The sequence below is a fragment of the Cavia porcellus genome, unplaced genomic scaffold (assembly GCF_034190915.1).
Source record: "Cavia porcellus strain 051 isolate PalLab524CR breed Dunkin Hartley unplaced genomic scaffold, mCavPor4.1 scaffold_16, whole genome shotgun sequence".
Taxonomy (NCBI): domain Eukaryota; kingdom Metazoa; phylum Chordata; class Mammalia; order Rodentia; family Caviidae; genus Cavia; species Cavia porcellus.
Window position 1 is genome coordinate 17,812,868 of NW_026947499.1, and position 25,547 is coordinate 17,838,414.

The following is a 25,547-nucleotide window of genomic DNA, read 5'->3' on the forward strand; positions in this document are numbered from 1 at the left end:
CACTCTCTGTGGTCCAAGTTGATCTGTGGCTCCAAAAAATGGTCTTATCCTCCTGTTTAAGAGGAAAAGCCCAGAAGTGCCTCATATAAAGACACACTCTGGAGAAAGTTTTTATAGGGGGCCCTGGGCACTAAAATTCTGAAAAAGCACACAGATTGGGGACCAAAAAAAAAAAACACTGTGCCACTGAGCTTTGTGACCACAGGTCACATCTTAGAAGTCTGGTCCAGCCTCCTCAGCCTACAGATGAGGAACTGAAGGCTCAGAAAGGGACCTCTCCAGGCCGGGGATGTAGCTCCAGTGGCAACAGAACCTACCTGGCAAGCGCTGGGTCATGAGTTCAATTCCCAGTACAAAAAAAAAAAAAACAGAAAAGAAAAAGAAAGGAGCTTCCCAAGGCCTCCCAGCCTAATCTAACATTTACATTTGTCCTTTCTGTGTCCTATCAAAATTCTTTGACTCCCCACCAGCCCAAAGTGGCCATTCATTTCTATAATCAGCACTGCTGGTCACAAAACCCAGCTTGTTCTGCTCCTCCCTCTACTCCTTTGCTAGGACCAGACAAAAAAAAAAGAGATTTATCAATCTTGCTAGGTTTTTATGCAATGAAGATAACGGGCAGGAAATGCACTTAGTATTTTGGCTTCAGTTCGTCTTGCGGAAATAGGTGTCTGTCACCTTCATAAATTCATCACCTCAAAAAGCTGAGGTTTAAGCCCAACACAGCAAAGACTCCTCAAAACAACAGAGGAAAAAAGCGGGTAGAAAGTTGGAAGATACACACTTACCCCAGTTATACTTCATCATTTATTGACTGATTTAACGCTTGCTAAGTAGCTTACAAATATTTAATCAATCCTCACACCTTTTTTGCAATTCAAGAACCAGGAAATAGTAATAACAATGTGCCTATTTTGTCAAGCCTGTCAGTTTGGCCAATTCTTCATTTAGCACAATGAAACATTCACACATTGGAGTTCTTCTTGCCTGCTAGATTACATTTGTGCTGCCACCTTATTTTTGACAAAGGTGCTAAACACACTCACTGGAAGAAAGATAGCCTCTTTACTAAATGGAGCCCGGAAAACTGGCTCTGCACATGCCAAAGATTAAAATTGGATGCGTATCTTTCACCATGTACTAATCTAAATCAGAATGGATCAAAGATCTTTTTTTTTTGGTCTTTTTCCTTTTTCCTTTTTATCGGTACCAGGGATCGAACTCACGACTGCCTGCCTGCAAGGCAGGTGCTTATGCCGCTGAGCTAAATCCCCAGCCCCTGGATCAAAGATCTTAATATTAAAACAGAAACAATAAATCTGCTGGAAGACAGAGTAGGTCAAACTCTTGATGACACTGGTGTAGGCAAAGACTTTATGAACAAAACTCTAGTTGCACAGGAACTGTCACAAGGAATCAACAACTGTGATCTCACCCTATTGAAAAGCTTTTGCACAGCAAGAGAAACCAGCAACAGAGTGGAGAGACAACCCACAATGTGGGAGAAAATGTTTGCCAGCTATTCCTCAGACAAAGGATTACTATTAAGAACATATAAATGTGGTATTTTTATATACTCCCTGAGTACTACTCAGTCATAAAGAAGGATAAACTTGAGACTTTTGTAGGTAAATGGATGAAACTTGAGATAATACTCAGAAGTGAAATGAGTCAGATGCGCATGTGTGAACATCATATTGTCTCACTAGTGTAAGCTGAAAGAAACTATACATATATCACATATATATCATGCATATATACGCTAATTATGGTAGTTATACTATTGATTTCTCTGAGTTGGTTGAATAGAAAGGTTTGTGCTAGTATTGCTTATATAATTAAATGTAGATATCTTGTACTCTGAATAACTGATTTGAAGATAACAATATGCAATGTAAATGTCATTGTTACCAATTATCATGTCTTGAAAATTTGGGGTTTTTTTCTCTTTAAAATAAAAAAAAAAATGTGTGCTAATAAAATATCCCACCATCTACCTAGGCTATTTATAATTTATATCAGCTAACATTAAAATTTAAAATTCAGTCACATTGGGCACATTTCAAGCATTCCGCAGCCACATGTGGCTAGTGGCCACCACCTTAGACAGTTCCGGAACATTGCATCCTAGAATTGCTCATCACAGCTGAAATTTCTGTTGAACCACTCTGGTCTATTGAAGGTTGCCTTCCCCGAAAGCTCTTTGCTAACCTGACCACACTGTACCAAACTAGATCCCCTTGGGTATTCCTTCTCAGGGCACCTGTTTCCTTCTCGGGACTGGACATGCTCTTTGGTCTGTTCATCTGTGTATCCACGCATTTCCCTCTCCTTGCTGGGACTGGGCTCCTTTAGGGCAGCAGCTGTACCCACCTTGCTTGCACCTCCCACTCCTCCCCTCAGATCTGCTCAGCAATCTCCAGTGGAGACCGGCTTCACATGTGACCTCTGACGTCTGGCTCTGAAAGAACCAGTTTCATAAACTAATTTCCTATGGGAAAATTGCCACATGTGGGAAAGAAAGGAGTTTGCAAAACAAAGGATGTTGGAGACGGCGGCATAGAGCACACAGTACCGCATGGAAAGAACACGGGCTTTGCAGCCTAACAGATTTGGCCTTGAACCTACTTCTTCTACTTCATGGCTGCGCATCTTGAGAAAGAAACTTCACCTCTCTGAGCCTGTCTTGTCATCTATAAAATAGGAGTGTACCCCCAGCCTTGTATCCTGGGATAAATGAGTAATTTCTATAAGCTGTAAGCAGAAGAAAGGTGGGAAACACTGCATAAATTTGAGGGCTCTGTGCAGAGATGCTGGCGGGCAAAGCACAAGCTCAGGAAATGGAGCTGCACAGGAATCTAGCATTTATTAAACACCTACTGTGTACCAGCCTCTGCATGCTTCATAAACATTATTTTATTCAATTCTTCCCACATCCTACAGAGGAGGAACTAAAGCTGGGAGAAGCAAAGGACGTTCTCAAGGCCACACACAAGAGGAGGTGGCATGCTGGGCATAGTGGTGCACACTTGTAATCCCAGCATTTGAGAGGCTGAGGCAGGAAAATTGCAGTGAGCTCTAGGCCATCTTGGGCTACGAAGTGAATTCAAGGCCACCCTGAACTGTGTAGTGAAACCCAATGTCAAAAAAAAGAAAGAAGGAAAAAAGAAGGAGGAGGAAGAGGAGAAAGAGGAAGAGGAAGAGGAGAAAAAGAAGCCAAAGAAGAGGTGGCAGAGTCAAGAGTTGAACTCAACTCTGCTGCAAAACCTGTGCACTGTGTACCTGGCTGCAGGCTTCTCTTTCCCTTCCCTTTCCCTTCCTTCTCCTTCTCCTTCTCTTCCTCCTTCTTCTTCTTTTTCTTCTTCTCTTTTCTAACTCTTGCCAGCATCATAGTTAAAATTAAACTCCCTGAGAATATGGATGGATATGGCAGATCTCATGCAGATTTTTTTTTCACATTTTGGCAGACAGAGGACAGGAGATGCTAAAAAATAAGTCAGTAAGACTTCATCCCAGGGAAGAAACACAGACTGGAATGAAGGAATATGAGAGCGAGAGCAGAGGTCGGCCTGGCCACAAAGCTACGTTTGGTTCGTGGCTCTCTTTGTTTCTCTGCTCTCCTGTATTTCCAAATTTCCTGCCTGAGACTGCTCCGTTCCATTTGTAATTTGGGATAGAGGAAGGGAAGGTTGATACCAAACCAAATAAAAACAAAGCTATCAATGGCACACCAGGTAGTCTTGCTTGTTAGGAGCCTCCAGAGACTGATTTCCAACAATCAAGTTCATGCAGAGGGCTACAGGATGTGAGTTTCTGGTTTTTAGGTATCACTGGGAGGCAGCTTGGTTTTTCAGTTGATAATTATCCACTGAAAAAAATGAGTCTGTGAACAAGAGGGTGAGTTAGCGAATGAGCAAATGTCCTTGGAGGAGGCAGGGAGAACTCTCTCTCCTTCCAGGCTCCTAGGATGACCTGTGGCTGCTTTTGTTTAAACTGTAACTGGTTACCTGCAAGATCTCTTTCCCCAGCTGGGCTGCGCTCTCCTAGAAAGCCAGCTTCCTGGCATAGGAGTGTAATAAATGATTCTGAAAAGTGAAAAGAAAGGAAACAAAGAAGGGGAGCACGCGTCTTCCGCATTTTTACACAGCAATCTTAGAGGGTTGTCGTCAGCTCACAGCTTGATTTAGGGCAAGGGATCAGGAAGGGCACAAGCCTCCCCACTGTACAGCCCACACTGTGCGCAGGAAGAGTAATGTTACCTTATGGTTGGGTTATGGATGTCAGAATCCCCTGCAATCAGAGCTGGCTCTGTGGACAGGTTGCCCAAGCTGCCCCGGCTGCTTTTGCGGGCAGATTCACGAAACAAGCCAGCACCAGGCTCTTCGTCAGAGGAGTTGTCGTCAAAGGAGCCCACGATGAAGTCGGTCATCATCCGCCTCTTGATGTGTGCCTGCCTCGCATTTTCTCTGGACCGGGATGCGGCTTTCTGGCTGTGGGGCCTGGCTGGGGAGGGCAGGCTGTTGGTGCCTGGGGCCTCTGGGCCTTGGGCACCTGTCCCATTGGTTTGATGTTCTGGGGAAGGCCGTGTGTCACTGGAAGAAACAGGGTTTCTTGGGGGCTTCTGGTGTGACGATGACAGGGAATTTCTCTTCCTGTGGACACATTTGGGGTCTTCATGGGAGGCTGGCTCTGCCTGGTTAGCAGCATCTGGAAGAGAGCTGCTCTGGCCGCCATTCATTCGCAATGGCTCTTCTAAACCATCCGAGGCTCGACGGGTCTCCTGGTCCATGCCAAAGCTTATTTCCAAGGTACTGTTGGTCTCTGGCTTGGACTCTGCCATTTTCTTCCAAACTTTTAGCCAGGTCAGGCAGGAGAAAATCAGGCAAGATAGAAAAAGAAGAAAGACCATTCAGGAAATCTGTAAAGAGAAAAAAAGTGACGTTTATGGTTCACATAATAATTATTTTTCTCCTAAAGGCCTTAGAGGCACGAGAGGTAGCTGAGCTTCTATGCACAGGATAGAGGGTAGAGTTGGGGTTCTCCTCCCAGCTCAGTCAAGTCCATAGTGCTTCGTGGTCTTGGGTACGTTTAACAGCCCTCACAGTGTTTCCTGACTCTAAGTTAGACAGCTGCTGTGGCATGAGGGTGTCTTTCACAGCTCATATGCTAGAAGCTTAACTCCCAATGCAGCAGCGTCCGAAGGTGGGATCTCTGAGAGGCAACAAGGCTATGAGGATGGGGGCCAATGTTGTTACTGTGGGAGTGGGTTTGTTCTCTTGCAGGTGGATTTTTTATAAAATAATTTTAAATCTCTCCTGCTCTCTTTCAAGTGCTCTCTTGGCCTTCTGCCTCTGACATGAGAGGATGCAGTATGATGGTTCTTGCTAGGCCCAGGAATTTTGATCTCAGACTTATCAGCCTCCCAAACCTTAAAAAATAAATCCCACACTGAGAAACACTCACTTCGTCTTTCCATGAGTGGATTATATGGTATGTAAATTACATCTCCACAAAACTGCTATTTTTTTTAAAGACTCAACTGTATCTGTGGCTTAGCCCTTTGTGGGTTCCATCCTTGTGATTCAACCATGAATCAAAAATATTTGATTTTGTAAATTACCCAGTCTCAGGTAGTCTGTCATATCACTGTGAAACAGATTGCGATAGTGTATAGTTCAACAGGACTAAAAATACTAACACCTGTTCAAACATAAATCATAAACATGCATGTTGGAGATGACAAATGAAATAATTCACATTAAAAGACTGCATTCCAGCAGCATTATGTATATATCAAAAAGTAAAGGCAACCCAAATAAGTTGAGTATGGTGGCACATGCCTGTGATCCCAGCACTCAGGAGGCTGAGGCAGGAGGATCTCTGTGAGTTCAAGGCCTGCCTGAACAGCATAGTGAAACCTTATCTCAAAAAGACAAAAAAAAAAAAAAAATAGGTCTGGGGGTTGAGCTAAATGGTATAAGCCCCTGCTTGGTAGGGGTGAGGTTGTGAGTTTGATCCCCAGTGCTAAAACAAAACAAAATACCCAAATGTCCACAGCTAATGAATACATAAACAGAATGTGAGATATCCATACAATGGAATATTATTTGGGGATAGAAAGGAATGAAGCACTGATATAAGCTATAATGTGGGTAAAATTTGAAAACACATGCTAAGTGACAGAAGCCCATCACAAAAGGCCATGGATTATATGGTCCCATGTAAGTGAAATGTTCAGAACAGGGAAATCCCTAGAGACAGAAAGATTAGTGGTTGCTGGGGAGGATGGGGGTAATGAGAAAGTAATAGCTAAAAGGTCAAGGGATTCTGTCTGGGGAGGTGAAACTGTTCTAAAGCTGATTATGGTGATGGGCTCATAGCTCTCTGAATGCCCTGAAAAACACTGACTTTGTCTTTCCACGAGTGGGATATAAATTATATCTCAATAAAACTGCTATTTCTTAAAAGGCTCAACTGTACAGTTAGCCCACTGTATCTGTGGGTTCCACGTTTGTGACTCAACTAACCATGAGTCAAAAATATTTAGGGCATCCCACGGAATAGATGGGATAAAAAAAAAAAAAAGAAAAAATATTTAGGGCAAAATTATACCCGTGTTAAACATATACAGAAATTTTTTTTGTTATTTTCCCTAAATAATAGACTATAACAGCTGTTAACATAACACTGCTATTACATTAGGGACTATAAGTAATCTAGAGAGGATTTGAAGTATATTGGAAGGGCCAGGGATTTAGTTCAGTGGCATAAGCGCCTATCTGGCAAGCATGAGGTCATGAGTTTGATCCCTGGTACAAAAACTAAATAAAGCATATTGGAGGATTTGTATAGCTTAGAGACAAACACATCATCTTATGTAAGAATTTCACATCCATGCAGGTTTCCAGAACCAATGTGCTAAGGATACCAAAGGAGGACCAGATCCTGCTTCATAAATAGAAGGATATTATTGCTTCTGCCATCCTCCTCCTAATCATCACCGTCATGATCACTGTGTTATTATCAAAGTCATCATCACAGCGCTGGAGCAGCTCTCCAGTACACCTGAATTAGGTGTGCTTAACACTAAGCTGAAGTTCAATAAGATAGCCTTGGCAGAGGGTCTGCTCCAGAGTTTAGAATTCTGTCTGTGAGCTTAACAAGCATGTGTGGGATTAACTGATTCAGGTAGCCTGGTTTCTCCCATCTAAGTACTAATCACACCTGATCCTTCTCAGCTTCTGAGAGCTGAGATTGAATAGTACTACCATGCCGTGGCCCCAGACAGAGCCTCTGACTTCTAAGGCAGGCCTCTCCTTGTCCCCCTAACTATGCTCCATTAATGAGTAGGTAATTCTTATTTGAAAGAGATACTGTTTTTCACAAAAGGAACCCGAACATACTTCAACAATTTCTGAATCAATTTTGCAGGCTGGGGAGGTAGCTCAGTGTTAGAGCACTTGCCTAAGCCAGTGTGTAAGGCCCTGGGTTTGACCCCAGTGCCACAAAATAAGTAAACAAGGGGCTGGGGGTTTAGCTCAGCAGCATAAGCGCCTGCCTTGCAAGTGTGGGGTCATGAGTTCGAACCCTGGTACCAATAAAAAGGAAAAAGATAAAAAAAAAAAAACAGTAAATAAGTGCAACTTGCCCCAATTATATGCCAGAAGTACCAAAAAAATCAGGACTACAAAACTCAATTTGATATTTAAATAGTATTTTCTTACACAGTTTCAACCCAGTGACCTGAAGGGAAGTGGCAAAGTTCTCAAGAACACTCTTGGCAACAGAATCATTGAAATGTTGGCAGGGGTATTCTTTTAAGTAACACACAGGACCTTTTTTAAGGTCATCATTTCTCTCTTTACAGAAAAATAAGTCAAAGGTGATTCAACATCAACACAACATACAATGTCAACTGAACAAAGGAAACATCTTATATCACCTACACACACACACACACACACACACACACACACATACACACACACACACACACACACATACTGCATTTGCCAAACTTCAACACTGTTTCCTGACTGAGAAAAAAACATTTAGGAAAACATAAGCAGAGTAATAAAAAGTACATTTTATGAAAAACAGCTAACATCACATTCAGTGATGAAAGATAGTAGACTGCATTCCTTCTGAGAGCAGAACTAAGATCAGGATGCCCACCCCTACCACTGCTATTCAACACCATACTACAAGTTCTAGAGAGAGCAGTTCGACAATAAGAGGAAATAAAAGTCATCCAGATGGGACAGAAAGAGGTAAAATCATCTCTATGTGCAGAATATGTAATCTTGATATACATAGGAAATCCCAAAGAATCTACACAGCTAATATAGATGTAACTGATTAAGTTGTAGGATATGATATCAACATGCACAAATCAGTTGTGTTTGTATACATAAGCAATTAGCAATCTGAAAAGGAAGTAAAGAAAATAATTTGTTACTGCAATCATGTACTAACAAAAATAAAAATTAGAGAAAGGAAACAAGAAAAAACTGGAATTTAAATGTAGTTTAAACGTGCTATAAACTGGGTATGGTGGTGTATGCCTATACTCCCAGCACTCAAGAGACCGAGGCAGGAGGATCGCTGTGACTTTGAGGCCAGCTTCAGCTACATAGTGAGTTCAAGATCTGCCTGAATTGCATAGCGAGACCTTATCTCAAAAAACAAATAAAAACTACACTATGTAAAAATAAAAACTGCATAGCCTGCTCTGTCCCTTCCACTGTCAGCAAAAAGAAAGCAGTAATGAAAGAATAATTGCATTAACAATATCCAAAAGAATAAAATACCTGACAATATATTTAACTAAGGAGGTAAAAAACCTGTATAGTGAAAACTACAAAACACTGATGATATAAATTAGAGAAGAATTAAATAGACACACCACATTCATGGATTGGAAGACTTGTTATTGCTCAATATTTAGTTATGCTATCCAAAGAAATATACAGATTCCCATGGCATTGCAAAGAGCCCCAAGTAGCCAGAACAATCTTTAAAAATAATAGAGGCTCACATTTCTTTTTTTTAAATTTTATTTAAAAGGAAAAAGAGAAAAAACAAAACAGAACAAAGCAGTGTAAGGGTACAAGTAATACAGAATTACAAAAAAAAAAAAAAAAAAGCAGTAAGAAATCACCAGTTAATAGATTACACATTATCATCTTAGAGATAATTGCTCAAATCACAGCATCAAAGCATACAAAGTGGACATTCAAACAGTGAGACTGCAAACAGTTGTGTTCAATGATCCAACCAAAAACATTAATATGGTCAGCTATTTAACACCCCTAAACACACTTGCAGTTGCATCCTTTAGAGCACTTTTTTTCTCTCTCTTTTTTACAACAAAATTTACACATTTTGGGTTTTATTTCTCCTTAGTTCTTATTACTTTTTTTTTTTTTTGGAAGGGAAGGCTCACATTTCTTAATTTCAAAATTTACTACAGGGCCGTAAGAAATAAAGCAATGATGCTGCCATAAGGTTAGACTAATGGAATAGAATAGAGCACAAATCTAAGCCCACGTATTGAGAGTTAGTTTATTTTTGCTGAGGTTATCAAGACCAGTCAGTGTATAAAGAATAGTCTCCAGCATGTGGTGTCGGGACAAATACATTTTCACATGCAGAAGCATAAGATTGGATCCTCCTTCACATAATATATAATACTTAACTCAAGATGAATCAAAGACCTAAATATAAGAGCTCAAGATCATAAAATTCTGACAAGAAAAGCATGGGGTTATCTTCATGACCTTGGTTTAACAATGGACTAAGATATCACACTAAAAGCATTAGCAACATAAGAAAAAAAATAAAGTGGACTTCACCAAAATCCAAACCTTTGTGAAACAAAGGATACCATTAAAATATCAAAGATAATGTAAAGGATGAGAGAGATCTTTGCAAACCATGTCTCTGATAAGGGTCTAGAATCCAGAATAGGTAAAGAACTACAACAAAAAGACAAAATTTACTTTAAAAATGTGCAAATGATTTGAATAAACACTTCTCAAAGAGATACACAAATACTCAATAAACTCCAGCAAAGACATTCAACATCCTTAGTCACAAATTCAAACCAAAACCAAAGGGACACATCAACTAGGATGGACAGAATCCAAAATAAAAAGAGGGGTGGGGGGTGCAGAGAAGGGAGAGAGCACGCACAGAGTGGTGGTTTGCGAGGGTCCCCAGAGGTCCGTGTGTTAAAGGCTTGACCCCCAGGGTGGTGCTGTTGGGAAGAGGAGCCCACCCAGAGGTCCTTAGGTCCCAGGGTGTGCCCTCAGAGGACACTGTGGGACCTGGCCCGTCTGCCCTCTTGATCTGTTTCCTGGTTCATGACAAGAGTATTTACTCCACCACGTGCTTCTGCCATTAGGCCTTGTCAGGGGCCCAAGGTGCACTGGCGAGTAAGCTCTGTGACAGAGCACTTGCCTAGCATGTACAAGGCCCTGGTCCAATTCCCAGCACCTAAGAACAAACAAACAACAAACAAAACAAACAAAAAAAAAGACATCAATGGAGCCGCTTCATTTTACGCTTCCAAGTATGTGAGTCAAAATAACCTTTCTTCGTTATGAAGTGACTACATCAGGGATTTCCTTATAGTGACTGAAATCTGACTAACATATATATAATGAAAAAAATAAATAACAAGCATTGGTGAGAATGTACAGATCTTGGCATACTTATAGCCCCAGCACTCTGGGAAGCTGAGGCCATGGACTGCAAGTTTAGATACAGCATGAGGAGCTGATTTAGCAAGATTCTATCTCAAAAACAAACAACAAAACAAAACAGCTGAGGATCTAGGTCAGTGTGAAGGTACTAGGTTCAATCCCTAATACTATAAAAACAAAAACAAAAAGTCTTTAGAAACTGGAACCCTTGGGGCTGGGGATTTAGCTCAGCAGCCTAAGCACCTGCCTTGCAAGTGTATGGTCGCAAGTTCAATCCCTGGTATCGGTAAAAAAAAAAAAATTGAAAATAGAACCAGGCATGGTGGGATATGCCTATGATCCTAGCACTCTGGTTGGCTGAGGCAGGAAGATTGCAATCTCAAGCCCAACATCACGGCAATTTAGTCAGTTAGTGAGATCCTGTCTCAAAATTTTAAAAATTAAAAAAGACTGGGGATATAGCTCAGTACAAAGGCTCTGTGTTTGATCCCTAATATCAAGAAAAAGCAAGAAGAGGAGGAGGAAGAGGAAGAAGAGGAGGAAAAGACTGCTATCATAAGATCCACCAGCCTCACCCCTATGTATATCCCAAAATAATTGAATGAATAACTAAACAAATACCCAGCAGCACTATGAGTTTCTCTCTGATGCCCAAGCTTGCTCCTACAACAGGGTTTCTCAAAGCTTGGCACTATTGACATTTGGGGTTAGGAAATTGTATTGTGGGAACGTCTTGTACATTATAGTATGTTGAAATATATCCCTGGCCTATTAAATGCCAGTAGTACCTCCTCCTTCCCTTGCAGCAACCAAACATTTCTCCAGATTTTGACAAAAATCTTGTGGGAGGCAAAATCACTATTGGTTCAGAATCACTGTCCTTAGCACTTACACGCTCTTCCTGCTTCTAAACAGTCAGCGGGAAGTAACCGTTTATGTTTTACTATAACAGTAAGGGTTGTTTTATGCTGTAATATGGGTACTAAGAAATTCTCAGGGAAAAAAAGTTCAAAATGTCAGCAAAAATGGTCAAGAGAGTTAAGTGCTGGCTCACTCCTGCCCTCAAGAAGGATTGAGAAATTCACAGCAGGAAAAAGGCATTGCCAAAAATGTTGCAGAAGCTAACCTGGCTTCCCTAAAAGTCACAAAGCTTTGAGCTGTGCATCCTCCCTAGACAGAGAGATGTGAGAGACAGGGCACGAGGGCTCTTTTAGCTTTAGCTACTGTGAGATGGCCACTCCCTTCTCATGGGTCTTGCAGACTGGCCCCTTGGGACCAAGGAAGCCAGTGGGCACCGCTTTCCATCATAGCAACATGGGTGGTGCATTTTCTCTATCCTCCCATACCACCTGAGTGGCCCTTGGAGCCATTAATTTCTGCTTCCTTCTACCCAGATTGGTGCTTGCATTCCAATACACTGTGTACTGGGGCTGGGGATTTAGCTCAGTGGCATAAGCACCTGCCTTACAAGCAGGTGGTCGTGAGTTCAATCCCTGGTACTGATAAAAATGAAAAAGACAAAAAAAAAAAAAAAAAGTCTCATCCAATACACTGTGTACTAAATGAACTAACAAATCCATGTTCACACATTGCACACCAACCAATAGCAGGACCCAAACTGAAATTTTGATTTTAGGGCGTCAAATATGTGCTTGCATTTAGAAACATTAACAGAGTGAGCTACTGTTACTCTGCAGCTCTAGGACAGCACCAAGAAGAATCTCTTCTACAAAAGTGATTAATTTTAGGCAAATTTTTAATGTGCACATGTCAAATTTCAAGAATTAAAAAATAGCAAGAGCATATAACTGATATGCTGAGCAGTCCTCTGTCCCAGGCCAAACAATTAATTTTAAATTATAGACTGCTAAGAAAAGAGCAGGATCAAAGCAAAACTATGGAAAAGCTTGCGTCTGACCACTCAGACCCTGATCCCTCTCCCCATGCACCTCCTGCCTGTATTTGCATTAGTCTGTTTCATGTTGCCTGACGGTGTGTGCTTTATAAAGAAAAGAGGACTATTTAGCTCAGAGTTCTGGAGGTCCAAGAACCTGGTGCCAGCCCCTGCTTGGGATCCTCCACCATGTAGCGGCTGGCATCACGGTGGAAGTCTGAGCAGGAGGCAGAGGCATCCAGGAGCTATGCTTCTCAACATCGTAAGAATGCTGAGGCACAGCTCAGTGGCACAGCACCTGCCTGGCAAGCATGAGGTTGTGAGTTCAATTCCCAGTACCAAAAAAAAAAAAAAAAAAAAAAAAATCACAGCACTGAGGGCTGAGCCTCCAACACATGAACTTCTGGGGGCACACTGATAACATGTTTAAAGCACAGCACCATCCTCCTCTCCAGAGACCCACTCAGCCACCTGTTCTTTTGAACAGCCAGGATTTCCTGAGAATGTTGCCAGTGAATCTGTATAATGCAAAACCTGCATAATTTGATTGGCTTCCCACAGGGGATCAGCCCCTTTTACTGTCTCTCACTTGGTCTTTCTGTAACATCTAGACACCCAGAGCATTTATATACTCAAAAGCCATCGGACTCCACACCACCACCTCCCTCCAATCCTCAGAGCAACTTGATGAGTATTCTTTTTGTTACTTCCATTATTTACTTCTATTTTATATTTTGTAAACTGAGGTTCAGAGAAACTCAGTCACTTGTTCTGGCTCCAATCCTTGGCCCAACTCCCCCATTTTTCCCAGCCACTGAAAATGGGTCTCAATAAATTCCGTAAGGCAGTGTGGAAACAAGCATTGAGATACAATTCTGGAAATCAGACAGACACCTGCACGTGTACATTAAAGATACAGCAGCGGCCTTTTATCGGTACCGGGGATCGAACTCACGACCGCCTGCTTGCAAGGCAGGTACTTATGCCGCTGAGCTAAACCCCCAGCCCCACAGCAGCGGCCTTGATGTGGTGGCTACACCTGTACCTCCAGCCCTCTGGGAGGCTGAGACAGAAGGATCACCCCTTCAAGCCCAGCCTGGGCAATCTAGTGACTTAGCCAAACTCTGTCCCAAAATATACAATGAAAAGAAAGGGCTGGGGAAAATAGCTCAGTGCAAATGTCCTGGGCTCAGTCTTCAGTACCACAGGAAACAAAAAGACGGAGCAGTAGGTTGATATGTAAACTAACAATGCCCACGTGGCAGCTGGGTAGAGTGGGCTCTGCTCAACTGCTCAGCTGGTGTGAATCACGAAGAGTAAGGCCAGAAGAGTTCCCCGAGAACCTCTGTGGAGCCCCATATGCCAAGCTGTTGCCCTTCACTGAAATAATTCAGCTGACCTAAAAACCAAGAGCCAACCAAAGCTATTATTTTTTCTTTTTTGCTTTCTTTTGTCAAGGGTCAAACCTACAGCCTCATCCACGCTAGGCAAGCACCCTCCCACTGAGCTGCACCCTTAGCTCTATTTTTTATTTTTTGCCAGTTTTACTCAACAACAGCTGCCGGGTGCCAGAGCGCTCAGGAGCCTCTCACAATGAGATCAGAAAAGCGGTCAGTTCAACAGGTGCTGGCGAGGGGCCAGGCAACAGCCGCGGAGGGAATGGAGGACAGGCTTTTGTTTCTGCCCCTCCACTCCCTGTGCCAATGCACGCATCCACACTTGGCGAGGTCTCTGAGGGACACCGCGGGCAGAATGGCAGTGGCCAGCAATCCCCTTCCACCCTTGGACTTCTCTTCCCACCCAGATGAATGCCTGGGCACTTACTGTTGTCACTGAGGACAGGGACACAAGTCCATTCTCCTGAGAGTCTTGAGAGGCACCCACAGAGTGACTAAGGGAGCCTGGAGTGTCACCTTTCAGCAGGAGGCCGGTGGTGTGCTGCATCAGGCCATGAGGGAGGGACTTGGATGGGCCCTCTGCCACTTGTCCTTATTTGTCACCCACTGCTTTCAGCCATTCGTGAAGGTCCTGGCTCAATCCTCACCTGACTTCTGGCTCAGGTGCTGGAGGGGCTAGCTGCACTCCCACTCTCGGGGGCTTGCCACATTCCTGTACTTCAGCCTATTTTGTCATTCAGGGAATTGTCCCTCTGCCCATTTCTGTGTCTCTAGAGTAGATTGTAAAGGTTCCCACTGTCACTACTGACAGCCAGGACAGATGCTTCCAGGAGGGGAGGGACAGGCTCAGTGTAGCCTGTGTTTGGCCACACTGGACCTGACTGAGAGAAGCAACAAGATCAAGATAAATGGTGGGGGGCTGGGGATTTAGCTCAGCGGCATAAGCACCTGCCTTGCAAGCAGGCGGTTGTGAGTTTGATCCCTGGTACCGATAAAAATCAAAAAGACAAAAAAAAAAAGATAAATGGTGGGTGGCTGGGGACACTAGCTGGCAAGAGGGTGATGCAACATCCTTTTGCAAATTGAGAGAAAACCACACTGACAGCACAAGCCAGGTGCCCTGTGTGAATGACTTCACCTATGCTTGCTATTGGTCACAGTGTTTCCCAACAGCTGCCTGTTCCCAGCTGAGGATACTGCAGGGATGCACAGTGTGTGGAACACAGCATCTTGGTTTTGTACATGAGTAAACAGAGGCCCAAATGACCTGAACAATACCTTGATCCCCACCCAGCTCCAGGACAGTGCTCCATCTGTACCAAGGCATTGTTGGCAGCAAAAATCAATTGTCACTGGGCACCTTATTTGGTTCCCTGGAAACTGACCTGATCATGGTTCTGCCACCACAAGCTGGGTGAGCCCTAAACAAGGTAAATGCCCTCTCTGACCCTTGGTCTCATGTGCAAATGAAGGTAAGGATGCCACCTATGTCATGACAGTTCAGTGAGATCAGAACCAAGGGCATGCCCATCCTGCTGATGGCACCCATACTCAGAGACTTCAGACAGGATGCCTCCAGGTTTATGACCTCACTGATAAGCAAACAGCATGCATGAGGCGCCATGCTCATCTGGAGAATGGTGACAAATGAGAGGCCTGTGGCACAGAAAGGGCACATGGCTGTGGGAGAAGAGTGCTACACTGGAGTGCAAGGTGAGGCTTTCTGGAAGCAGACGAGGGTTGGAGTGTGCAGGTGCTGGGAACAGGCCAGACAGAGAGGGATGCACAGAAGCCTGGCGCAGGATGAAACCTGTGCTATCCAAGAACCAAACCAGGCCAGCAGCCTGGAGCTGAGAAATAGGTGGGGACGGGGCAGCAGAGGGTGCTGGGCAGGGCCCTGGAACTACGAGAGGACTCATTTCTCCTCCTTGGAGTTTACAGAGCTACAGCAGAAGCTGAGACACTGCGGGTAGCTGTCAGCACTACATCACAGCTCCACCACCTTCAATCTGTGTGAACATGGGCAGGGGAGGTAACATGAGCCGGAGAATTGTGGTTTCTATCTGGATTCCCTCCCCCTAGAGCCTCACATCATCGTAGGTGGGGATTTGGGGAGGTGGTCCAATAAGGGGGCATGATAAAGGTGGATTAGTCAGTCTGCTCTTGCATTTACACCTAAATATGATTTGGGAGGTGAAGCCTGGTTGGAGGAGGATCATGGCCTGGAACGGCCTATCTCCTTCCTGCCTTCCTCGGTCCTCTCTGCTTCACAGCCATGCCATAAGCAAGAATATGGAAACTGTATAGAACAAATGGCCTCATTTTTTAATGTGTAGCTGGCATTTAATTAAAGGGGAGCAGATCATTATAAATTAACACTTAATAGACTGTTAGCAGATCCTGATTTGAACTGGGAGACACTGAATATAAATTGGGTACAGTCAGCTGTCCACATCTCTAGGTGCTGGAGAGTCAGCCACCTCCTGATTGAAAATACTTAAGGAAAAGAAATTTCAGCTATGCAAGCATCTGAGGCAGAAGAATCACGAATTCAAGGTTCACCAGCTTGGACAACCTATTGAGACACTGTCTTGAAATAAAAAAGGTAAAGTGGGCAGAGAGTTTCCCACAGATACCAAGGGACAGCAGTAAGACTGAGTGACTACCATCGCACTGGAGAGAATTTTGGCAATAGTTTAAAACTTTAGAGACAGGCACTGAAGTATTTAGTATTAGCAAAAAGAGATCCTATCTGGCTCTGAGATTTGCTTCAAAATATTCCAGAAAAACAGAACTTTGGTACTAATGTCTGTAGTGTATGTGAAATGCATTAAAAATTTAGATAAAAGGAACAGACATGTGGAAAGCAAATATAGTAAAATGTTAATGATAGAATTCAAGCAGTGGCTGAACAGCTATTCACTGTAAGATGCTTTTGAATTGTATGTTTGAACATGTTTATGTAGAAAGTTGGAGAAGAACAGAGATGAAAAACTGTATGCATAGGTAGATGAAACTTGAAAAGCGATCGTTGCAGCAGGGTGGAAACCATGTGGGGACTGACTCTGGCTGTTGGCCCTCCTCTGAATGTGGTTAGTGGGTGGGACAGCACAAAGCTAACCTCAGCACATGGGAAGCTGAGGCAGGGAGGGTCGCCACAAGTTCAAGGCCGCCCTTGGCTGCACAGTAAATTCAATGGCAGCCTGAACTACAGAGCAAGACCCTGTCTCTGAAAAACCAAAGAAGTTAAATGTCTTTCTATATGAACAAGTTAAAGCAGGTGTGGTGACACATGCCTGCTGTCCCAGAACCAAAGTTCTGGGAGGCTGCGGCCGAAGGATGGTGAGTTCTCGGCCAGCCTGGACAACATAGCAAGGCTGACTCAAAAAATAAATAAATTTAATTTAATTTAAAAATAAATAAAACAAAATGCAAGGCATTCTGCTCACTGGCTAAAACAGGAGAAGTAATAGTTACCACCCTTGTCCTTATGTGCCAGGCTTCATATTAAGCATTTATCACCAGCTTATCATATTAAGCAATCCTGTGAGTCGAACCATGAGAATCTAATTTGATTGAAGAGAATTTAAGGATTTGAGAAATCAATAAACTCATCCAGCCAGCCATGCATTAAGCACCTGAACCGAGCTCTAGCTCCTCGCATGCTCACCTTCCTGCCACCACTGTCCCAGTGATCCAGCCCCTTCTGGTGCCTTCAGGAATGTTCTGGAATGTTCTCCCCCCACACAAGGTTATCTCTGGCTCCTTTGGCTTCAGTGCTCCCCTCACAGACCTGCCCTGATACTCCTCAGTCTGATTTTTGATGGCATGTCCCTTCCCTTCATCAAAGCTGATGAAACACTATATTTTCACCAGTGCACTGACTGATCTCTATCACTGGAGTGTAACCTTCCTGAGGGCAGGGATGAGCTCCCCTGCACACCCACATACACGAGGGGCCATGCATGCTTATTGAATGGCGGCACCTAGCTCATGTGTGTCTGTGTACTGAGCTACCCCTCCAGCACCCAAATGATCTTCCTGACCCAGTGAATGGCTGTAAAGGCAAGAACACCAGCGGGCCACCTCCCTGCCTCTTCCCTGACCCTCGAATTGTGCTACCAGGCTGCTTTCTGGCCTTCATGGCTCTCTGGCCTCTTCCCTCTGAGACTCACCAGAGGTGGCAGTTAGTAACTCACTGTTACCTGTATTCCAGCCTCCTGGGCAAGCAGAGGAGCTTGGTGAGACAGGATGAGCCTTAACTCATCCAGATTTGCCATCAACTCCTGCCCTCTCCACTCCATCCCTCCCTCCCCAGCAATGCAGACACGGTGCGAGGCATACAGCAGACACTCAGAACCCAGCAAACACCTACTACTGATAAAGGCTGACCTTTGTGGAGCACCTGCTACACAACAAGTCTTAGGCTGAACACTTTGTTTCTCTTTAAATGTCCATAAAACCTCTGACACACTGCTCACATTTTATAGAAAATAAATTGAGGGGCAGAGGGGATGTCTGTTATCTAGGGTCCCCATCCTTATAAGTGGCAGAACTGGGACTGAACTGGTCCTTCCTGCTCCTGTGTGCAAACTTTCTTCACCATTCCCTTTACCGCCCATCACCTTGCTCCCAGCTAAGCACAACAAGCAATAGCAGGTCTAACTCTATTCTACCACCTCTTCTGATTCACCCTGAACCCTGGGAGAGAGAACTCCGTTCACAGACCACTTTCTTGGGTCCTGTATCAGAGCCCCAGCCTGTGTCTCTCACCCAAAGAAACAAAGAAGGTGTGAAATGAAATTGATGTTCAGTGTTTTCCACGTGATAGCCACAGAGTACCAGTCCTGAAAGTTTGTCCCCACTTCTTCCAGAAAATCATGCTTCTGGGGCCAAATTGCAAGGTCACCCCTGGTTAGGTCCCTGAGCACACTAGCATAGTGCAGGCTCAGAGAGGCTTCTCATATGCAGCAGGAGTTTCCTACATGGATCAGTGTTTTTGTACCTTGCTTTGGTGATCACTGCATGGGGGGGGGGGGCTCCAGAAGCACACACACACCCGCTGCACAGGTGGAAATCAGAGACCCGCACTCCCTCCATCAGTGGGGTAAGCCTTCCTGATCAGTGGAGGGCTGTTTCCCACAACTAGCAGTACTGAAGGCTGACACAAATTAACTCAAGAAGAGGGAATGTTCAAAATTGTCCTCTACGATCACTCATTCATGAATTCCTATGATGTAAAAAGGTAGAACTTTATTAATTAGTTGAACAACAGTGACCCCAAACTCTGGGTAAACTGAAGGGCCCATTTCTGGGGTATGGGTGGTCCCAGCACAGGTTATGGGAGTGGGGGGCTGGGGTGTGGGATCCACAAAGCAGAACTTTGGAGTGGAGCAGACATAGACGGGGGCTTTACCAGCTCCCCTGATTGACCTGAGACCATCATGGAAATTCTCTAATCCTGGAGTTTCTGGCCTGGGGAACAAATAATACCTCCTTCCTAAGCCTGTTCTTAGAATTACATGAGATCAGATAATTGAACATTTGACATACAACAGCTACCTAAAAATAGATACCTCAGTTTCCCAACTGTGTTCAGCCTGCACTTTCCAGTATGAGGAGCTCTGGATTCACAGGACAAATGAACACAGCTCGTTTACCTGGAAAATTACCTTAGTCTACAGCAATGTTTACTATGATCATAGCATACACAGATCTATGAGGTTAGAATAAGAAATGTGTATCCATTTTTCACATCAACTGCAAGATTTCTGACTGCTGCTCTTGCCCATTCTTTCTGTTCTCTTGGTACAGTTGAATTCACTTTTGAAGTGAGGTGGCCCTGATCCAGAATTCCAGAGGAAGCATTAAAACAAGGTATCTCAGTTTCTCCTGGGTAAGAGGTGGTGGAAACTGCCATTTCAAAAGATTAACATATAATACTTGTATCTCCATGGAGTCTGAGAACCTTGTGTAATGTAACAATGTAACTTCTGTCTCAGACCAAAGGTGATAAAGTGATAAAGAAGGTACGAGAAAGTTTACACAACTCTTGATCAAGGCCAAATAAAACTCCTTTATCGAAACATACAGTACCTTCTGAGAGCTGCTCAAAGAAAGTCAAGGGTTGGGAACAATTGCAATAATGATTTCCCCTGGTTTGCAATGATTAGACACAGGAAACAATTGTAACTTATAAAACATCTTTGTGGAAGTGGCCTACATACCATCAACAGATAAATGGCCACCCAAGCTTAAATATCATAGTATAAAGCAAAGAACAAAATCAAAGACAACAGGAAATAGGGAGACAGATCTTTTGCAAATGGGAAGGGGACCAAGAGCTGTTGGGAGCAGAGGCAGGAGAAAGTGTTGTTAAAAGAATTATGTTGTGCCAGCCAACTGCCTATAGTGAATGTATTCATTATTTACTGCAAACATGTACTAATAAAACACAGAAAACATCTCTACCTCCCAGTTTCTAAGTTGAACTGGGTTGGTGGGGTGCACTACCCAAATGGAAGCCCATTTATGTTCAATAGTTGTGATAAACATGACAGACATGGCTGTGCAGTTTGTATCACACTGCTCAGCAGCTGTGACAGGAAGGGTCCGGTGGGAGCCACAGGCAAGGATACATTCTATTTGACTCTGTACTGCCTGACTCTTGTCTGCTTGTCACCTTGCAGTGCGATTGTTTGTTTGTGGGGTTGGGGGGTTGTTTTTGTTTTGTCTGTCTTTTTGAGACAGGGTTTCACTATGTAGTTCAGGTTGGACTTGAGCTCACTTTGTAGCCCAGGCTGGTCTCAAACTCACAGGGACCTTCCTGCCTCAGCCTCCTGAACGCTGACATTACAGGCGTGAGCCACCATACTTGGTTGCAATACGTTTTTAAAAACTGAAAGTAAGTCATGTCTTCCTAGCAGTGTAAGACCACTATAAATGCTATACTTACAGTCTACTGAAAAAACAAAAACTCAGCAAATTTGAGGCAGGACAGAATACTTTTTCTTAACACAGGAGCTTTGGGATGGGCAGAGGTGGAGGATCACAGAACTGCTCTTTAATGGGTTGTGGAATTGATTTAAGAGCATGCACACAGGTGGGTCCCAGGCAATGTAACCAATTACAGAGGCAAAGAAAGGCCCCTTTCCTTTATCTACACCACCTTCTGAGCTGTATCCCTCAAACCTAACACCAACTGTTGGTCTCCGAGGGACCCGAAGCCGCGCTTTCTTCCCTCTCCCTTGCATGCTGGCTCTGTGGTCTCCCACCCAGGCAGGGAGAGCTGACTTACCCACCGCTTGGCGCCTCAGCCAGGCCTTTCCCGTGTCCCATGCCTTCCTTCTCCGCTCTGCGCTCAGGGCTGTTTTCCGTTTCTTGCTTGCTGAGAGCACGAATCTAAGTCTGCTGGCTGCTTGCTGCTGGACTATAAATGTCACCTTTAGATTAACCAGCCCCTGCTGTTTAAAAATATCCCTGGAGCTTTTAACCTTCAAGGCACTGACTGACAGCAATAACCCAGGCATGAAAGAAAACAGTCCCACACCAGACTCCTCCAGTGGCGGTGCTGGCCACTCTGGGAGAGGGTTGCTTTCCACTTCTCAATCCTATGGCTTGCTTTATTTCAAAGTTCTTAAGAGACCTAAGCATGAAGTCCAAACTGTTGTAAGCAATAGGAAGAAAGTCATTCTGGTCCTCCTGTGACATCCTGAAAATGAACTTGCCTACAAGTGATTGTCACTTGACAAACAAGCCCTGGTGTCAAGCTGAAATGGGGAAGTTGATTCTTTTCAAAGATCCCCTGGCTCCTCTCCCCAGAGCTTTGGCAAAACTATCTGGAATCCTGCCACTGAATATATTGCTTCCCATTTCTTGAGATTTGGTGGGTGGCTGGGGGACTCCCTTCACATTCATGGTCACTGGCTCTTACTGGGGCAGAACAGAGCAGAAGAAACCAGCCCATGCTGCAGTTAGTGTTCTCAGACTGTGAGACAAAGGTCACCTCTGGGTTTCAATGTAAGCAAGCAACAGGTGGCAGGCAAGCAGCACACAGAGATGCACTGTGTTCAAAGGGAAAGAGGAACTGAAGTCAGTGGCCCTGATTTCATACATAAGGATGCACTGTACCGAACACCGAGTGAAAAACAGCCTGAGCCATGACGCCGCAGAATGTCTCAAGGGCTGCGATGACAGGCATCAGCCTGCCTGAGCTGCTTCATGTGAGTTTTTTCAGTAAGTCATCAGGGGCTGGGGATTTAGCTCAGTAGCGTAAGCGCCTGCCTTGCAACCAGGCACTCGTGAGTTCAATCCCCGGTACTGATAAAAAGGAAAAAGACAAAAAACAAAAAAGTCATCAAACATCAGATTTATGGGGCTGGGCATGATGACACATGCCTATAACACCAGCATTCAGGAAGCTGAGGCAGGAGGATTATAGTTCTAGGCTGGCCTGGACTATGTGGCAAGTTTAGGGCCAACCTAGATTACAGAAAAAACAAAAAAACAAACCCCAAAAAACCCAGTCAGGCTTCTTGGGACTTTCTCCACTGGGGCTGGGAGCAGGATGTGGACTTTGTGTCTGGTGTTCATGTTGAGTGTCACTGGCGGAGATGTGTGTGGCACCAAGTACATACTGCAGGAATCAGGAGATGAAGTAGTGTAGGTCAGGTGCTTAGCAAGGAAATAGGAGAGAGACAGAGGGATTCTCAGGTCTTTCCCAGCTATCTGTTTATCCACTAAAGGGGAAGACATGTCTTTCTCCCATACTCCCTTGCTAATACCGTGTGGAATTCACTCTCCTCTTATCCACCCCCAACTTTTATAAGGAACAGGTGTGTTATAAAAGGGGGTGCCACGGTATCTCCAAGGGTAACAACAGCCAATAACCGGGATCCTACACAGCAGAAAGTCAGTTAAAACTCAAGAAAAAGGCTCAAAAATTACCATATGCGTGACCCAGGGAAAACTACCAGACTTAGCCCACACCAGCAACACCCTGACACATGAGCCCCCTGCTTTTCTCCTTGAGCACCTTTCCTCCGGCCGAAGTCCCTTCCCTGGGTAAGAAATTCTCTTCTTTTTCAGCTAATGCTTTTGTCTATAAATCTGTGCTGCCGTCTGAGTTGTAGTTTCCATCATAACTGAGGCGAGTTCCCAGGCAGATCCTGTATCAGCACGGTTCCTGCCTGTCTTCCATTCTTGAGAAGCAGCAATCCCTAGGATTTTTGGACCATTAAGACAGCTTTACTCTCAGTAGCCCAAATGATCCCTTGAAAAAGGAATCACTTATTCTGTTAGAAAGATCCCTTCCTGGGCTTTACAGCACTGGTCTAGCATGTGAGTGAGTCCTGGTTTCTGTTCCCAGGGAAGCAAAACTAAAATTAAAAAAAAAAAAAAAAAAACTTTCCAATGACTCTAAATTTAAATTATAACCTAAGTAGGATGTGGACAGTGGCAAAGTTAGGCTTTAAAGTCAGGCTGGTGTGGCTTTCTGACCTTGCTGGTGGCTGTGACTGTCAGCCAGAGGGTTATCACCTATTTCACTGTACAGTTGAAAAAATGAGTGTACGCTGGTGCATGCTGAGCCTCTAGTGTAATGTTTTGTTCATACAGGCATTTAATAATAATATCTTTCTAATAAACTTCAATACTTTACAAGAGATTAGCCACAGAGATGAAAAAAATCCATCCCGTGGCTTTTTCTCCCTTGATGATGTCTTTTTAAGATGTAGATATTTTCTACAATACAAATGGACGTAGCCAAAGTTACCTATGCTCTTTCTCCACTTAATACAAGAATATTTAACAGAAACATATTTCTCCAGAACAATCCTAGGTTTAGAAAGTTATACATAGCTAGTTATTTGCTAAGATTTTAAAAAAATCATTAAATGACCATATGGCCCCTCGGTACCTGGAAATCAGCTGACAGGTCCTGCTGCAAACCAGACACCTCAAACATTATGAGCATGCAGACGCCTGGTGCTCAGTGAAATCAGATCTTCTATCTTTAGAGTCTGCATTGCTATCATTTTGTGGTGCTGGGGTTGGAACCCAGGGTTCTGCTAGGAAACCACTCTATCACTGAACTGCGCTCAGCTGTGGGTTAATACTTTTAAAGTTTGCCCAAGTTCCAGAGCATTAACCACTTGCTGGAAGCCTCCTGCTCTCCCTTCCCCTCACTCCAAGTACCACTAACACTGACAAGGGACAGAGAAAATACACAGCGGAGAAGCAAAAAATAGGAAGTATTGCTCTCCTGGTCTGGCCTACTCACCAGGACTCATTGCCACACATCAAAAATGTAAAAACTGAGCCAGGTATGGCGGCACACACTTGTGACTCTGGGAGGCTGAGGCAAGAGGATCCCAAGTGCAAGCCTTGGCTGGGCAATTTATTGAGACATTGTCTCAAAAACTAAAGGGCTGGGGTGTGGGGGCCATAGGTACATTTAGTAAGTAAACAAATATAGAGGCCGAGGGCTTGGCTCATTGATAAAACTACACACCCGGCAGGTGTAAGGTCTGCATTCAATTCACAGTATGGCAAATAATAAATTATAAAAAAAAATTAAAAACTGGTTCCAAGTGGAATAATCTACAAGGATACTATAAGAGATCCCAATTCAGGCATCAGAAGGACCCTACAACAGAAATGGAGCCATCTCTACCAGGCAAAACTACCAGTGCTTCGGTCGGGACAGACCAAGCAGACATTCAAGGACCTCCAAAAGCAGCCCTGTGCTCCCCTACCTGTTTTTCTTCAGACACCCGAAAGTTCAGCATGGATGAAAAGCCAGCACCATTCACCTACATCAAAGTTTGCTTCTCCACCAAAAACCGTTCCCAATACTACTACTTCCAGTAGAAATCTGAAGTAGATGGTGAATTCTAGACAGAAAGAATGCACCATCTGAAGGCAAGCTTTGATCAAATGACTCCATCAGGACTTTGCCCTACTTGATACAAATCAAACACAGGTGGTGAACTTCCACACAACTAATTAACAACTTGAGGTTCTCAGGATATTTACATAACTGATTTCCCCAGGTTATCAATCTCCAAGACCTGAAAGTCAAGCCATGAGCAGGTCCACTCCTCTTTACAGGAATCACGATGTCCTGCGTCCCACACTATGCCTTCAAGATGCCTCCAATACACATAGCATGCAGAGTCCCAGCTACCTGGCCTTAAACAGGTTGCTTTTCTCACAAAAGGGTCATCTTTCTCTTCCTGGCCTGGAAGCTTTCTCCTTCAAAATGGGGCTCAACATTCCCTCCTTAGGGGAATTTCTCCTTTCCTGGGCTGACTCAGAGGTCTTTTTTGTTCCCATCTTGACAGATGGTCTACAAACTATGGCTCCCAAGGTAGGAGTGATTTTTTTTTTTTTGGTCCTTTGTGATACTGGGCACTCGACCCAGGGCTGGTATTACAGGCTGGCCTCACTGTGTATGTCAAATCAAAACTATAGTAATAACTTCTTGAGCATGGAAGCACATGCCTGTAATTCCAGCATCTGGAAAAGCCGAGGGAGGAAGATCACAAGTTC

At 44.0% G+C, this 25,547-nt stretch overlaps 1 protein-coding gene across 4 annotated transcripts in view; it reads right to left on the reverse strand.

Annotated features, from left to right (window-relative positions):
• The window catches only part of Acacb (acetyl-CoA carboxylase beta), a 146,485-nt gene extending 124,149 nt beyond the window's left edge, over positions 1 to 22,336 (reverse strand). Inside the window, exons 1-2 of one of the 4 annotated variants that reach the window (XM_013142016.3) lie at positions 21,295 to 21,470; positions 4,260 to 4,918 (exon numbers count right to left, since the gene is read on the reverse strand). In XM_013142016.3, the coding sequence (XP_012997470.1) occupies positions 4,260 to 4,909 (650 nt within the window). In that variant the 5' untranslated portion in view covers positions 4,910 to 4,918; positions 21,295 to 21,470. Of the gene's footprint in view, positions 1 to 4,259; positions 4,919 to 14,424; positions 14,557 to 21,294 lie in introns of those variants that run through there. The other 3 variants (XM_003477752.5, XM_013142015.3, XM_063225786.1) reach the window with 3 other exon arrangements.
• Between the last annotated feature and the right edge of the window lie 3,211 nt (positions 22,337 to 25,547).